The 15,357-nt window shown below is 39.9% G+C and overlaps 1 protein-coding gene across 9 annotated transcripts in view; it reads right to left on the bottom strand.

Annotated features, from left to right (window-relative positions):
- GTDC1 (glycosyltransferase like domain containing 1) overlaps positions 1 to 12,288 on the bottom strand; it is a 494,398-nt gene extending 482,110 nt beyond the window's left edge. For 6 of the 9 annotated variants that reach the window (XR_011569552.1, XR_011569554.1, XR_011569553.1 and 3 more), the window contains exons 1-3: positions 12,173 to 12,286; positions 7,595 to 7,722; positions 6,617 to 6,678 (exon numbers count right to left, since the gene is read on the bottom strand). Coding sequence is in view for 3 of the 9 variants with exons in the window: in XM_070799833.1 (XP_070655934.1) it covers positions 6,617 to 6,641 (25 nt within the window). In the remaining 6 variants the exon portion in view is untranslated. Of the gene's footprint in view, positions 1 to 6,616; positions 6,679 to 7,594; positions 7,723 to 12,172 lie in introns of all 9 variants that reach the window. The other 3 variants (XM_070799858.1, XM_070799860.1, XM_070799819.1) reach the window with 2 other exon arrangements.
- Between the last annotated feature and the right edge of the window lie 3,069 nt (positions 12,289 to 15,357).

Below are 15,357 nucleotides of genomic sequence, written 5' to 3'. Positions count from 1 at the left end.
TCAGTGCCACCTATAAAACAAGACAGTGTCACCAACAGCATTGTCCTGGAGAACATCTATTTCAGTAATGCTAATAAGCTTTCTGTATTACAACTGACAGTCATTTATTTGCCTAAAACAGAGATCAGCAAACCAGAGCCCATGGCCCAACATTTAGCCCACTGCCTGTTCTTACATAGTCATGATCTAAGAATGGATTTTATATTTTTTAGTGACTTTAAAAAAAAATTTTAAATGATTAATATTTTGAGACATGTGAAAATTACATGAAATTCTAATTTCAGTCTCCATAAATAAAACTGCATTGCAACACAGCTACTCATTCATTCATGTATTTAGCTGCTTTCACACTATAATGGCACCTTAACAGAGACCATAATCAACCATAAATCCTAAAATATTTACTCCCTGGTGCTTTGAAAAGAAGTCTGCTGACCCCTGGCCTAGAGAATATTTAGTGGGTAGGTAATATGAATCCAGTTTCTTTGCCTTACTTCCATCCATTGATTTAACAAGTATTCCTTCGATAGGTCTATCATTCCAGTGCAGAGAGCTAACTGTGGTCACTCTGCTCCCCACTTTGGCCCAGTCTTGCCTCTATACAAAGGCCCGACAAGGCCCTTGGGCAGGAAGAAGACAAGCTCAACTTCAGGTCAAATTCTAGTTCTCCAAAGTTGTCCTTGTCTGTATCCCCATGTTTCCTGGTTCTACATTTATGCCATATATCCACCATTCCCATAATAGGCTCCCTGTATGGACACCACTCTTAAAAAGTCTGTATTTCCTACCAGAGACTCTAAGGTAGTAGTCTGAGTCACAGCATTCTTTGATTTGCCAGCCGATTACCAGTTCTACCCCTGCCCTAGCAGCCACAGGTAATATGAATTTGTTTGGGGCCCTTGTGAACATTTTGCATACTTCTTCAACCTCCTGGGTTCCATTCTTCTTCCTGATCATGAATGCCCATGGAGTTCATTATTTTCCTTCTACATTCAAACCTCTGGCCTATAAATCTATGACTTCAACCTTACCAACGGGCTTGTCATTCTACCTCTTGAGCTCAGTTCATACAATAACCAAACACAGGAGCATAACACAACAAAAAGACTCTATACAGGTGGATCTCCCAACATAGGACTACCCATCCCTTATTTTAGGAACTGGCACAAAAAAGTATCTATTAGTATCACTCCCAAGCAGCATCCAGAACATCCCTTCCCTTTTTCCCTCCACCATTGCTGGTTGGCCCAAAGTTTCTATACCTGCTTCATCTGAGAGTTACTCACCACACTTTATATACACCTGGGGTCCGAAGGATACCTGCATCTCAAGTACTGCTTCAGAATGCCTCTCTTGCTTATATTAAAGCTTTACCTAAAACACTGTAAAGCAACTGTACTCCAATAAAAATTAACATTATTAAAAAAAAGCTTTAGCATTCCTATTTCTATTACAAGCAAAAAAAGGGGGCCTCTTGCCACTGGGACTGCAACGAAGTAATGATTTTGGCTAGACTTCCAGGAGTCAGAATATAATTCCCTACAGAAAGATGTTAATAATCCAAAACAAGGCTATGCCCATAGTATTAATGGCACTATAGAACCCATCTCTAATGCATATTATATTGTTGCAATTAACTAATTCACAAACACATTCATAAGCTGTGGACTGACCATCTAAAAACTAGCTATGAAATGTCAGGAAGACTTTACAGTAGACAAATTAGCCTAGAGTGAAGACTTCAGAGAAAATGGCAGTTTATTTTCAGGAAAGGGGATTTCACTGCAATCCTGAAGAAACCTGCCATGGTGAACAGCTCTTAAAACTGCATGAATAGCTCACAACCAAAAGAGTGGTGTCAAGAATGAATACACTGATGCAATCACCATTAACCATTATCTCAATTCTGAGTAGCAACAATCTAGGTAGCATCAATCTTAAATAAAAATGAAAATCTTTTTTAAAAACACACACAGGAAACTTCTGCCTGCTTGGAGAATGACAAGAATGCCAACCAGTGACATATCCTTACAACTAGAAAAAGAAACTAGAGGTAAGTAGTCCATATTCCAAAGGAATATGCAAAATATTACAACTTTAGAACTTTCACTTGATGAATCTAGCCTAATTTCCTTAAACAGTTCCCAAACTTCCTAGCATCAAGACTCTGTGCACTATTGAAAATTGAGGACTCCAAGAGTTTTTTTTGTTAATATGAGTTATAATTATCAGTGTTTACTATTATTAAGAATTAAAGGAGAAAATTTTAACTACTGATTCATCTTAAATTTTTTAAGCTTGACTTATAATTTAAAAATGTATATATGAGATACCACACAATTAAGCTGATTCTCCCATCCATGGACTCAGGCTGTTTCCAATTTTTCACTATTATAAAATGAAATCATAGATATGTAAATATTAACAAGAAAAAAAAAAGGGTTGCTCTATAGTGTTAATGGGAAGAAAATCAGGTAATAAAATAGCATTTAGAGTTTACAGTCTTTTTTTTAGTTAAAAAAAATGCAACATTAAATAAATGTTTTATTAAAGCACTTGTTTCAGTGAACTGCTAGTATCTGAAAATGCAGACATCTATCTCATCTCTCTATCAAGGCTGAGTTCCTGCAGAGTGGAAAATGCTTATTCATATATACTCTACAAATATCTGTTGGATGAAACAAATTATTTTCCATTTCTAGAATGTGCAAGACAATGATTAAGTTCCAATTTTGTACAAAAATATGCTCTGCTTTCCTCTGAGTGATTCATTTTAAAATTTTAGTGACATGTTAATATGAGAATATATTTTTGAAAAATTACTATACAAAAAAACCTTAGCATTAAAAATGACATAGCTTTACAACTTTTGCAAATTTCTTTCATGTTTAACCTAATAGAGGACAGCTGGATTCTCTTATCTGCTTCTACATACAATCTACTGTGATACCTGCTTTGACTGAACTATATGAAAACAGCCCCACACAAGTATGCAGTGAGAAAAAAGGAAGTATATGGATATTCTTTGATACTACACCAAAACTTGACAAGTAGCAGAGTTTGTGGGCTAGCTGTAATATGAAATTGAATATCACATAAGCTTTCTGTATTCTGTTACATGCTTTCTATAAGGGTCTTTTACCATAATTTTGGAATATTGATCACTTTGAAAATATTGTTTCATTGAGTTATTGTTGTTCAGTCACCCAGTCATGTCCAATTCTTTGCAAACCCATGGACTACAGCACACCAGGCCTCCCTGTCCCTCACATTCTCCTGAATTTTGCCCAAGTTCATGTCCATTGAGTTATATAAACATTGAAGATCCTGATATAACACAACAGCAAAAATTCACATTCATAACATCACCACCCATCCCACTGCAAAACTCTAAGTACTGAGAAGCTGACAAGAACACAGCAGCTGATGTAAGATTTCCAAAATTTTAATTTTCCCTAGAAAGTTAAAATTTTATCATCAGCAACAAATATTGTCGACTGTTTTTCCCTGAAGTGAACAAAAGATCACTTTATTCATTTTCAAGAAAATGACTGCCAGATATCTAGGTCTAAATAATCATGGTTTGTCTGGTATTCGACCTTTCAAGCAAAAATGATATTTCATGTAAAATATGGCTAATTCAGCTTGCAACTCAGAAGAATACTTAAGGGTTTTCCTTGAGATAAAATACTCTGGATATACAGCAGAAGTGCCTTTTGCGTTTTTCCTATCTCATTATATATAGAGACAGAATATAAAACCATCACATATGAAATATCAAACATATATAAAATACTCAAACATCATATATAGAATATTAAAACAATGCACTCAAGGATCAAAATTTAATAAAACTAATAATTTTTACTGCTTCATTAAGGACACTCAAGTAAAATTGGCTTTTTTGAGTTTTTGTTTTGGGTTTTTTTTTTTTTAAACCATGAATGGATAGCAGTGAAGAATATGATGATTACTAGTAGAGTCTGGTGTCACTGACATTTAATATCTACTAAGATATTCAGTTTTACCTAGTACTATTTACTATTTACTTACTAAGTGAACTCCGGGAGTTGGTGATGAACAGGGAGACCTGGCATGCTGCAATTCATGGCGTCACAAAGAGTCGGACATGACTAAGCAGCTGAACTGAACTGAACTGATTTTACCTACTACCTACTACTAGTATCAGCAGAGCAAATGTAAAAACAGTGGAAAAGGAAAAAGTTACTACTACCATAAAGATAATTTTAACCTAATGGATCCCCCTGAAAGGGTCCCAGTGACTGACCAACAGGCTTACACACCACAACTTGTGGACTACTGCTGTCTTAAGAAAACACTGAAAGCTAATGAATGATAACTTGCCATCTTCAAATCCATAGTAAATGCCCTCCAACATAAAAAATACACTAAATACCTGTATGACTTATTTCCTTTTAACTCAAAATTGGTCCAATTTGTTCTGAAAGTGAAATAATAATATAAATAACAGTAGTGATTAACATGTAATGACCTCTGACAGGTATTATGTCATTTAATCCTCGAAACTCTTATCAATTCTCTGACCTTCACGTCACAGATGAGGAAGCCTGAAGTGCAGAGAACTAACGCCACACTTCCAAAGTGTCAATAATTACCAATATTTATGGATTCTGGCTTTACTTGTGGCTCAGCTGGTAAAGAATCCACCTGTAATGCTGGGAAGATCCCCTGGACAAGGGAAAGGCTACCCATTCCAGTATTCTGGCCTGGAGAATTCCATGGACTGTAAAGTCCATGGGGTCACAGAGCTGGACACTACTAAGCAGCTTTAACTCCAATACTTTGGACACCTCATGCGAAGAGTTGACTCACTGGAAAAGACCCTGATGCTGGGAGGGACTGTGGGCAGGAGGAGAAGGGGACAACAGAGGATGAGATGGCTGGATGGCATCACCGGCTCGATGCACTTGAGTTTGAGTGAACTCCGGGAGTTGGTGATGGACAGGGAGGCCTGGCGTGCTGCGATTCGTGGGGTCGCAAAGAGTCGGACACGACTAAGCGACTGAACTGAACTGAAGCAGCTTTCACTTTTACTTTAAGTATTTTGCTTACCTCATATTAGTCTTAACAACCTTTTTATTATCCCTTTTTTCCTTAACTCTTTATACTTTAATACCATTTTACAGATGAAACTTGTAATCAAAAAAGTAAAGTATCCTGCCCAAGGTGACCCAACTGTTAGATATCTATATTTAAATCCAAGTCTGTCTCACTCCTAAGAGTACAGTACACATTCCGCTTTCCTATACCAATTATCAACATATCCTTTGCATATAAATAGACTGATGATTACAAAAGTCTTACATAGTTTTAAACAAGACAACTGAGCAAGGCCTCTATTTGTAATAATTCTTGCTAATTGACTATTTCTGTCATAAACTAGAACAAAGTCTTCTTCCCTTTAAAATAGTATATGATCCAGATAATAGTTCACTAATTCACATTATTAGACACTTAGCTGTGAACAGGACAATAAATCAATACTGATAAGCTTTCTCCTAAAAAAAAAAAAAAAATACTCAATACACTCAGCTGATATTATTTCAGTATTACAGATGAAAAACCTGAAACCCAGAGAAGTAACTAACTTCCCCCAAAGACATGTTGTTCACAAATGGTACAGTCAAAATCAGTCTGGACTGACCCTGAAGCCTAAACTCTTAACTACATGGCCTGCATATATTAAAGAAGGCAATGACCTAGGAATTGTTCACAAGGTCTGTATACAGAGCTTGCTGATATCATAACAACTCTAACCAAGGCAATCAACATATGAATCATCTTGCATCTCAAAGATCAACATATGAAAAGGAAGCTGGTGCATGCTGAAAATAAAAAGCCACGTTCTAAGGTGCTTTCAGTAAAGCATCTATAGGTAATGTTGAAGAAAGGAATAAAATTCAGTTACAGTAATGCTGAAGAAAGAAATAAAATTCAGTTACAGAGGTGTCAGATAGCACACATCTCTGTGGCTAAAATAAGCCTACCTCTGTTTCAAAACAAAACAACAACAAAAAATGGCCTAGAGGAGAGCCACAGGCTACCTACAGATTGCACAACTTTCAGATGCCAGGAACCCAGGAATGCTGCAAACCTCAGTAAACGGCAGCAGAAATCATTACCCTAAGACACTAAACTCTAATCAATCAGAAAAATTTTAATTTCAAGTTATAATTTGCAAAAGTCAAGGGTTATGGCCCAATGTTTGTTTCTATTTCAAGGGCTTACAGTACAAACTGTTGCTTAATATTAAACCCCAAGGCGGAAAGGAATAGAATCAAGGTTTATCCAGCTCAATTCACCTTCACAACTTGTTTTAAGAACTTGCAGAAATATAAACATCTTGAGCTTGGACAGAGGAATGTGGCTTTAATTTCAAGCCCATTGTATTCTTAAGGAGTCCCCACACACACTTGACATTTGACAGGAAGGTGACAAAATGGAAGGCTGTGGTGTACCACCTAAAAGGGCAGGCATTACAGGCAAGAGATGAGCAATTACACTTGTCAAAGAATACCATATTCTGGGTTCCCTCTGTGGCAAAGATAAAAAAAAATTACAGAGCAAACCTTACCTCCTCCATCAATGATTCCCAGCATGACCAAAAAGAATCAGAATCTAGTAATGTAAAACCAGCTGACAGATATATAGAAAGAAAAAAAAAAAAAATCAAGATTGAGGTCATGTCCCTTGACATGCATCATTTACACTAAGGATCCCCTCACTTATCTGAATTAATTTCATGTACCTCATTTCATTCAGATAATTGAAGTTTTCCTCTTAAAAGTTGTAAAGTGTTTACCTCAACATAATTAGTAAACTGTCCACTTAAAAATACCACTACAAAAATTACCACCCCCTCCTCTCTACATTACACATATACTTCACCATCATTAAAAGTATGAGATTTTGGCCTTCACGGGAAATTTAGTTCAAAACTCCTCTTTAAAAAATTAGCACAAGAAATTCTACAAGAAAAGTTATGGTCATTACCTTTTTAATAAGTGTCTGCATTACTTGTTACAGACATGGTAATTTGGATACTCAATACATGACTACTGTTCTGAAACCATATTAAAGGTTTTAGACTACTAAAGAGTTTGATGACTTGCCTCAATACAATAACTGGGATTGTACGGAGAACAAAATCAAAGAGGTCTCTCTTTTTTATGAGCAGGCATTTAAGGGCCTTTTAACAAGAATTTACTCTACAGTATATAATTACTAATGAACAAAAATAGGGCCATTAAATTCACTTCTTTATAGTGCCATAAAACTTCTATTTGTAAGAAATAAAATATATACATTTAATCAAACTCAAGAAAACTCTAAGTGAGCAACACCTAACAATACATAGTAAAAACTATATACTTTTTCTTCTTAAATAAATGTCCTGCCAGATGACTGTGACTAATTTTGTATGTGGATACGCTTATAATTTAAAATACACAGACTCTCTGGTACTAATGATGGCAATGAAATGTCTGAACTTCTTATATGAATTCTCAATTTCTATATGAACACTGGTTTCCAATACTGATAACAGACTTACTGTTGATTACATCCATTCGATATTTGTATATTGTCTATCACCTGCTATGTGTCAGGCACTGCAGTAAGTGCTAAGGACACTGTCAGGAACAGCACAAATTCAGTCCCAACACTCGAGGAATATAGAGTCTAGAAGGAAAGAAAGATAATGAAAAAACACACTATGGGAAACTTGGTGGAATAACAGATACTTGGTCAAATGAAAGCTCAAAACTGCAAGAAGATCTGGGTAGAAAATCAAGCACTTGAAAAGAATTAGCTACCACTAAAATCTGATAAAAATAAACCAGTAACTAACTCAGCTAAGAAGACAGAGAACCAAGAGCAGAACAGTCAGGAAGTAATGAGTATGTGACCAGGGTGTTCTAGTATCAGATGCAAATGAAAAGCTGACCCTCAAAAAAGCTGAAATTATAGCAGCCAAAGAGCCCAGCTCTCAGCTGTCCTGTTCTCAGTATCTGACAAGTCAATACAGTGAGTGTGAGCCTAAGAAGCAGAATCAAAGCATTCTGACTCTGCTAGCTCTGTCATGGTTGAAGCAGGACCCCAACCATCCACCATGGATAAGACCAGGCCCCAGTTCCAAGGGAAGAGAGGACAGCAAGGAGACAGAGACGGTCAAGCAGGAGAGTTCTTGAGCAGGCTCAAGACAAGGTTCAGGTCCGCAGAGGATATGAACTACACAAAAGAATAATACAAGAAACACATCAACTCTGTGGACTATTCAATAGCAAGGAAAGACTGGAATTGCTTTACTTTTAAAAATAAATACTCACAATTATATTCTTAAATCTAAAAGCCTTAAGTGTGACCTTCAAGAGTGGGAGAAAAGGACTAGACATTCTTACTAATTCTTACCAATTGTCTGATTCTATAACCTAACTCCATCTAAATCTATATTTATAGTCTACACGCTCTACATATACTTCCCCAAGATGTTTATGGCATATGTTTCAAAATTCCTCATGAGTAAAAGCGTTTTTCAAAATGAGAATCTCATAGTCAAATTGAGTATGTGCAAAGGATATAAGAAGACATCATATCTCAGTAAGCAATGGATGCTCAGGGCACTGGAATAATTCCAGATTTCACTTCCTGAAGGGGCTAAGGATCTTAAGATATTTTCAGTCTTAAAAATCAGTTCAAAAACTGGGTAGAAAAGACAGAACGAGGAGTGGACAGGCCAGGTAGCCTGGTTCTGACACAGGAACCAGCAATGACAGAAGAGGAATTATTTGCTCCCTATAAATTAAGCACCATCATACTCTACTACTGGAGGAGGAAATGGCAACCCATTCTAGTATTCTTGGCTGGAGAATTCCATGGACAGAGGAGTTCATGGGGTCGCAAAGAGTCAGACACGACTTGAGCGACTAACACATACACAACACATACATACACACTCTACTATACAACTGTTTCTAGTAACAGTGTCAGGAGAGAGGAAAAAGTGCATGTAGTCCAAAGATGATGTCCCTGTGAAGACTATTATTTATATAATTCAACATACTCAAACAGAAATAACACTATGGAAACAGCCTTGCATTTGCCCAAACATTATTTGCCAAGGCTATTCAAATGGTGGAGTGGTGCTACTCTCCAAAAGAAACGCTTGAAAATTTTCCTCATTTTTTTTAAAATAAACAAAACATTATAATAATCTATTAAAGAAAGAAAATATAAGTCTAAGAGAAAAAGAAAATATAGTGGGGTCTTGGTGTTTTTGTTTTTATTTGGGGTTTTTGCTTTATTTTTTCTGTATATCCATCATGAAGCACATCACATCAGCCAAAAACTGTTTAAAGTATCATTTAAAGACAGCTTGTAAAGGCAGTCTGAACTCTGAAAGTCATGTTGCTTCCAGGAGTCTATATACTGAAAAATATATCTTTATAAAGTGAAACGAAGGTGGCCTTAAAATGTGGCCTATGGTAACAATCAGGATCATTCAATTCACAATTTTCAAACTTTGCTCCAGTAGAAAAACTGCATTATTTTAGCTCTAAGTGGTGTCCTATCAAAAAGTTTAAGTAACACTGTGTTTCCCCAATTTCACAGTGGATAACATATATTAAAGAATAAAATTCTCAATGTTAAGCTTTTTCCTCAAATTTTCTAAAAATATTATTAGATACATGCTATCTCTTTCAGTATTGGAATTAAGCCTAACAGAGTATCTGATTCAACACAAAAACGGAAATGAGATATTTCAAGTTTATAATATCATCATTCATGACTTCCAGACACTCTGCTACCTTCTTAAGTTTGATTAAGCCCAACAAAACCACAAGCATTTACAAAGGACCCACTACACTTGACATGAAGCGTACACAGATGAATAAAACAGTCCATCTTACAGGAAGCCCCCACCAGGGAAAGTGCACACAAGCCAAAAAGTCTCTATTAAATGCCTGCAGTAAACACTGGAGTGGGAGATGCACATTCACCCCAGGCCAGTAAGAACTTCCAGACTTCTGCGTTGAGGACCACTAAGAAAAGGGATGCTGAGGATGCTGGAATTCAATGACTACATGCGTACAGACCTTTCTTCTTTATTATATCAAGTTTACATACATCATAACTCTAGGATTCTTGAAATGCCAATCTCCTGGAATTGACACAGACTACCTGAATCAAGAATATGAATGAACATTCTTGAAATGAAAATAGTTACTAAATTCAAACAAACTGGAAATTACTGTTTCAATTGGTAAAATGTAAACTCTCCTTAAATATAATTTGTATCTAATGAGTCCAAATCACAGACTAAGGCCTATACCCAAAATATGGGGAAAAAATTAAAAGTTAGTAATTTTTTGGCTTTTAAGACATCAAACTCAAAACAAATTTTGGTACAAAAATATCCATGGGGGAGGTCTAAAGTATCTACTTAAGTGTTCAGTTAAATCAACTAGTTCTCTTTAGTTCATGTTAAATCTCTTCAGGGAATCTGGATTACTTTCTCTCTGCAAAATAATGACGCTGGATTAAATTAATAATAAATAACTAACAATCAGCTGTTAAAGTTCCTCACAAACAGAAAATTCTGTACTTCTGCAGTCCGTGAAATTAAGACGTCAACGTGGTTTCAAAATAAGAGTAAAGAAGCCTTAACTGCTCAAAGTGGTAATGCTATAAACATCAGTTTCCTACCTTATCTTAGTATCAAGGTTCAGATTTTACCTATCCAGTTTTCAAGTTCGTCAAAGAAAGTTTCATGATTCAAAGGGTACTCCTCCCACCCTCTATACTAAAACTGCTTCTTTAAAACAAGATCCTAAGGAAAATGCATAATGAAAGGCAGTGCGAGCTGAGGAGACTATTCCACACCAAACCTGGAACGCACTAATTAAAATTCAGTATTGCACTTTGTATGAAAGTTCCTACATGAAACTCCCGCCATGCTTTAGTTTAAGGTTAAACAGGTTAATAGAATCCAATAAAATGGCTCTATTGAATTATACTGGATTTCTTTGCAGCAGCTCCTTTACCTGACCATTCTGTTGAACTTTAAAATCAACTTCAGGGGTAGCACCCAGGAACCAAGGTGAGCCACGGCTCACGGGGGCTGCACTCTGCAACCCACCTCATGTGGAAAATCACCGTCAACGCACGTTTTCCACTTCAAACTGTGATACGGTGGAGGAAAAAGTGCATAGCCTTCTCTTTGAACCTCCCATCACATTGCCTCCAGGCGCTAACTTAAGAATTATCTCGAAGATAATCTAATGCAGTACAGTTCTCAGAAGACTCTATAAAGTTGCCTTCGCCAGAGAGGAGAGGGAAGAAAAAAAAAAAAACCTCGCCCGAAACTAAAGGTTAAATTACTATAGTACTGCAACTTCGCTGTTGGGTACGTGTCTGGATTTACAGGATTAATTCCGGGGACATTTCCACCAGTACAAACTGCCTGGATCCCGATTAAAACAAAGTGTATGCTGGATCCTCATAGGAGAGAAGTGGCGGGGGTGCACAGTGAGCGAGGTCGTAAGTCTCTGCAGACTAAGTAAGGGGCTCCTGAGGTCAGGAAAGTGAGGGCGATAATTGGGCCAGACGCAAAGGGTCCTTCAGGCAGGCCTACGGGCGCGCGCCGCGAAGGACCACCGGCCCGGCAGTCTCAAGATCGGCGAGGAGGGCCCTACGGCCGAGCCCAGGAACCTGGCCTCCTCCCAGCCAGAAGGCGACGTGCCCCCACCCACTCCCGCGGGCAGAGCGAAGAGGCGGCAGCGGCGCGCCGAGCTGCGGGAAGCCGGCCCGCAAAAAACGCAGAACCCAAGAAAAGGGAGTCAGAAAATGGCCAGTGTGCAGCAGGACTGAGACGCAGCTCCCCGGCTCAGGACGCGCGGCGGACCGCGACACCGCCAGCGCAGCGCGTGCGCCCGGAAAGCACACCGCCCGCGCGGCCCTCAGCTCCGCCCCCCCCTCCCCCGGCTCCCTGCGCCGCCGCCGCCGCCAAAACCCCTCTGGGAACTCCGAGCCGCGCGGCCCCGCGAGGCGGGCGCCTTGGAGCGGAGGGGAGGGGCTGCGCTCCCCGCCTCCCCGCCGGCCCGCGCGGCTCCCCAGCCCGGAGCCTACTCACCTCCTCCTCCTCCTCCTAGTCTCTCCCTCCTGGCCACCGGCGCGGCCCAGCCGGCGACGCGCTGACGCCGGGCCCCTCCCCCGCGGCCGCAGCCGCCGCCGCCGCCGCCCCGCCCGGCCCGCGGCCGCAGCGGCCTCGGGGCGCGTCAGGCGCATGCCCCGCCCACTGGGTCCGCCCACGCGCTCAAGACTCCGCCTCCTGCGCTGCCGGGACGCTGGCCGCCCCTGACTCAGCGGCCGCTCCCGCCCTCTGGAGATTAGCACATGTGGGCTCTCGACCCCCGCACCGCTTTTTACCTGTTCACTGCCCGAGGACCTCGCTTTTCCGCCCACCTCCCCACCTTTCCCATCGCTGGTCCGCACCCCTGTCTTCCCCTTAAGGTTTTTAGTACTCTTTCCTCAACCCCTAGTCTGGTTGTAAGCTCTCATGCCTTCTTTTCTTTCTAGAAGATCTTCGCTGCTCACTAGGTCAGCCTCAGTTTGCAGTTTCTTGCCAGTCCCTTCCCTCCTGGTCCCCATTCCTCTCCCCTGCCTGCTGGAGCCTCAGGGTCCCCGCACATCCTGGACTTCTTCCCTGCTACCGCTACCTGCTGTGCAGCTCGCACCTCCTGAGCGCCTGCTCTGCCAGCGCGTTCTAATTTCCCTCCCTCTGGTCACCTCGGAACCCTATGGAAAGGCTCACTTCTTCCTTTACCTGCATTTTGAGCGTCTTTTCTGTTCTCACTACTCTAAATACTTCAGATGCAGTGTAGGAGTTAAACAAATGCATGTGCGCTACCCCACTCACCTGAAGAGTCTCTAAAGTAGTTAAAATTCACAAAACTGGGTCTTCCTTGGTTGTCCAGTTGCTAAGACTTGGTCCTTCCAGTGCAGGGGGCTTGGGTTCGATTCCTGATCAGGAAACTAGATCTGGCATGCAGAAAGTAAAAAAGGATCCTTAATGCCACAATGATGACGGAAGATCCCAATTACCACAACTAAGACCCAGTGCAGCCAAATAAAGCATTAAAAAAAAAAAAATCACAAACCTGAGCAATAGCAGTGTGCGTCTTAGACTTGCATGGGTTCCCTCCAATCTTTTTCTGTGCAGTAATATATTAAATGACACAGTTCCTGTTGGGGATTAAAGTTCACGCATTTTGCCTGTTATTTTCTCTGCAATCTAACCTCACTTTAGCTCTTTTATTTATAAAATTCAGATTCAGTAGAAGAGCACCAGGATCTTTTAGATCTCCTGTTTTCTTACCTGTAAAAGGAGGAATGTGTTTCTTCCACATTTCAATTTCTGTGATTCCGAATCAAAGGGTTTTGTATTTGGAAAGCGCTTATGGGTTAAATGAGTTAGAAGAAGGCAAAACATGCAAATGTAACTAGAACTCCGGTAACTTCATTTTAAAAACTGCAACTTGGAAGAGTTGGACTGTGATGTGGAAATGAATTAAACATAACAAAATGAGAGAAACTGATTAGGCCTTTGGAAGCAACATCCACAAGTTGCTTTAAATTATGTGAGTAAACATTATTATCCTTAAATTGAAGAGTAAAAACTATCTTCCATTCTAAACAAAATCCAGGCTCTATGTAGACCCTTGAAGTTTAAAACCATTGTTGAACTGAACAACAGCATTATAAGCATTTGAAAGCCTAATCAACCATCTGTCCATCCTCTTTAACACAAATTGGGAAACAGAAAACTATAAATGCCAAAAGCTGAAAGTGAGTGTTCCTAAAAACACATAAAATAGTAAATCCTATCCATGGAACAAGTATAAGAAGAACTCCAAAGGCTATGGCTGCCATTTCACTGCTCTGGAAATCCAGTCTTACAATGTTATAATTAACTTATCTAGTGCATTCTAACGGAGAAGGCAGTGGCACCCTACTCCGGTACTCTTGCCTGGAAAATCCCATGGATGGAGGAGCCTGGTAGGCTGCAGTCCATGGGGTCACTAAGAGTCGGACACGACTGAGTGACTTCACTTTCACTTTTCACTTTCATGCATTGGAGAAGGAAATGGCAACCCACTCCAGTGTTCTTGCCTGGAGAATCCCAGGGACGGGGGAGCCTGGTGGGCTGCCGTCTATAGGGTCGCCCAGAGTCGGACACGACTGAAGCGACTTAGCAGCAGCAGCAGCAGCAACAGCAGTCCATTCTAAAGGAGATCAGCCCTGGGTGTTCTTTGGAAGGAATGATGCTAAAGCTGAAACTCCAGTACTTTGGCCACCTCATGCGAAGAGTTGACTCACTGGAAAAGACTCTGATGCTGGAAGGGATTGGGGGCAGGAGGAAAAGGGGATGACAGAGGATGAGATGGCTGGATGGCATCACCGACTCGATAGATGTAAGTTTGAGTGAACTCCGGGAGTTGGTGATGGACAGGGAGGCCTGGCATGCTGCGATTCATGGGGTTGCAAAGAGTCGGACACGACTGAGCGACTGAACTGAACTGAGTCCTTATCATCTGGAGTCTAATCTTTTCATTTTACAGTTGAAGAACTGACATCCAGAAAGGGTAAATACTTACTCAGTATTACCCAGACTAATTGGAAACAAAGCCAGAATTCAAACTCAGATCTTCTGACTCATATATCTGCCAGCATCTGGGTTATAGTTTCTAGTCACAAAAAGTTATTATGCATCAGAGGTCTTTGACTCTGCAGTTTTTCCTACATGGCCTAAGTGATGTATGAAATTATACATGGCGTTAACTAGGAAAGTATTGCTATCAGAGGTCATTTTGTCCCACTGATTTCAACAATTCCTTTTGCATAAGCTCCATCTCACCTGGTCAGGGTTCATCTTTGTTCCAAGCAATTCTGGCCAGGACACTGGAGTCATGTCACAGCCAAACACATTCATCCTTGGAAGTGCCAAGAGCTATGCATGATTGTGAGTATTATGAAGTCCCTATTGCCAAGAAAATTACAACATTACTAGGGAAATAAAATATGAAACATAAAGTGATAAATAATTCATAATTAATAACAAAGGATTCAATTATAAAATCCAAATCTTAAATTGGAAATTAACCATGTAGATTAAGGGAAGCCTTCTTAAAAGACAACAAAGGAAAATGTAAAATCTGGATTTGGTTTATAGGAAAAAGGTAAAGGAAATTGCTTGAACAAAGGCAATGGGGAAAAATAAGCACGCTAACAATGGGGAAAAGTTAGGAGATCAGATGA

This window comes from Bos indicus, chromosome 2, assembly GCF_029378745.1.
Source record: "Bos indicus isolate NIAB-ARS_2022 breed Sahiwal x Tharparkar chromosome 2, NIAB-ARS_B.indTharparkar_mat_pri_1.0, whole genome shotgun sequence".
Lineage (NCBI taxonomy): Eukaryota > Metazoa > Chordata > Mammalia > Artiodactyla > Bovidae > Bos > Bos indicus.
The sequence above is the reverse complement of the archived record's forward strand: the minus strand, read 5'-3'. Positions and strand labels throughout refer to the sequence as shown.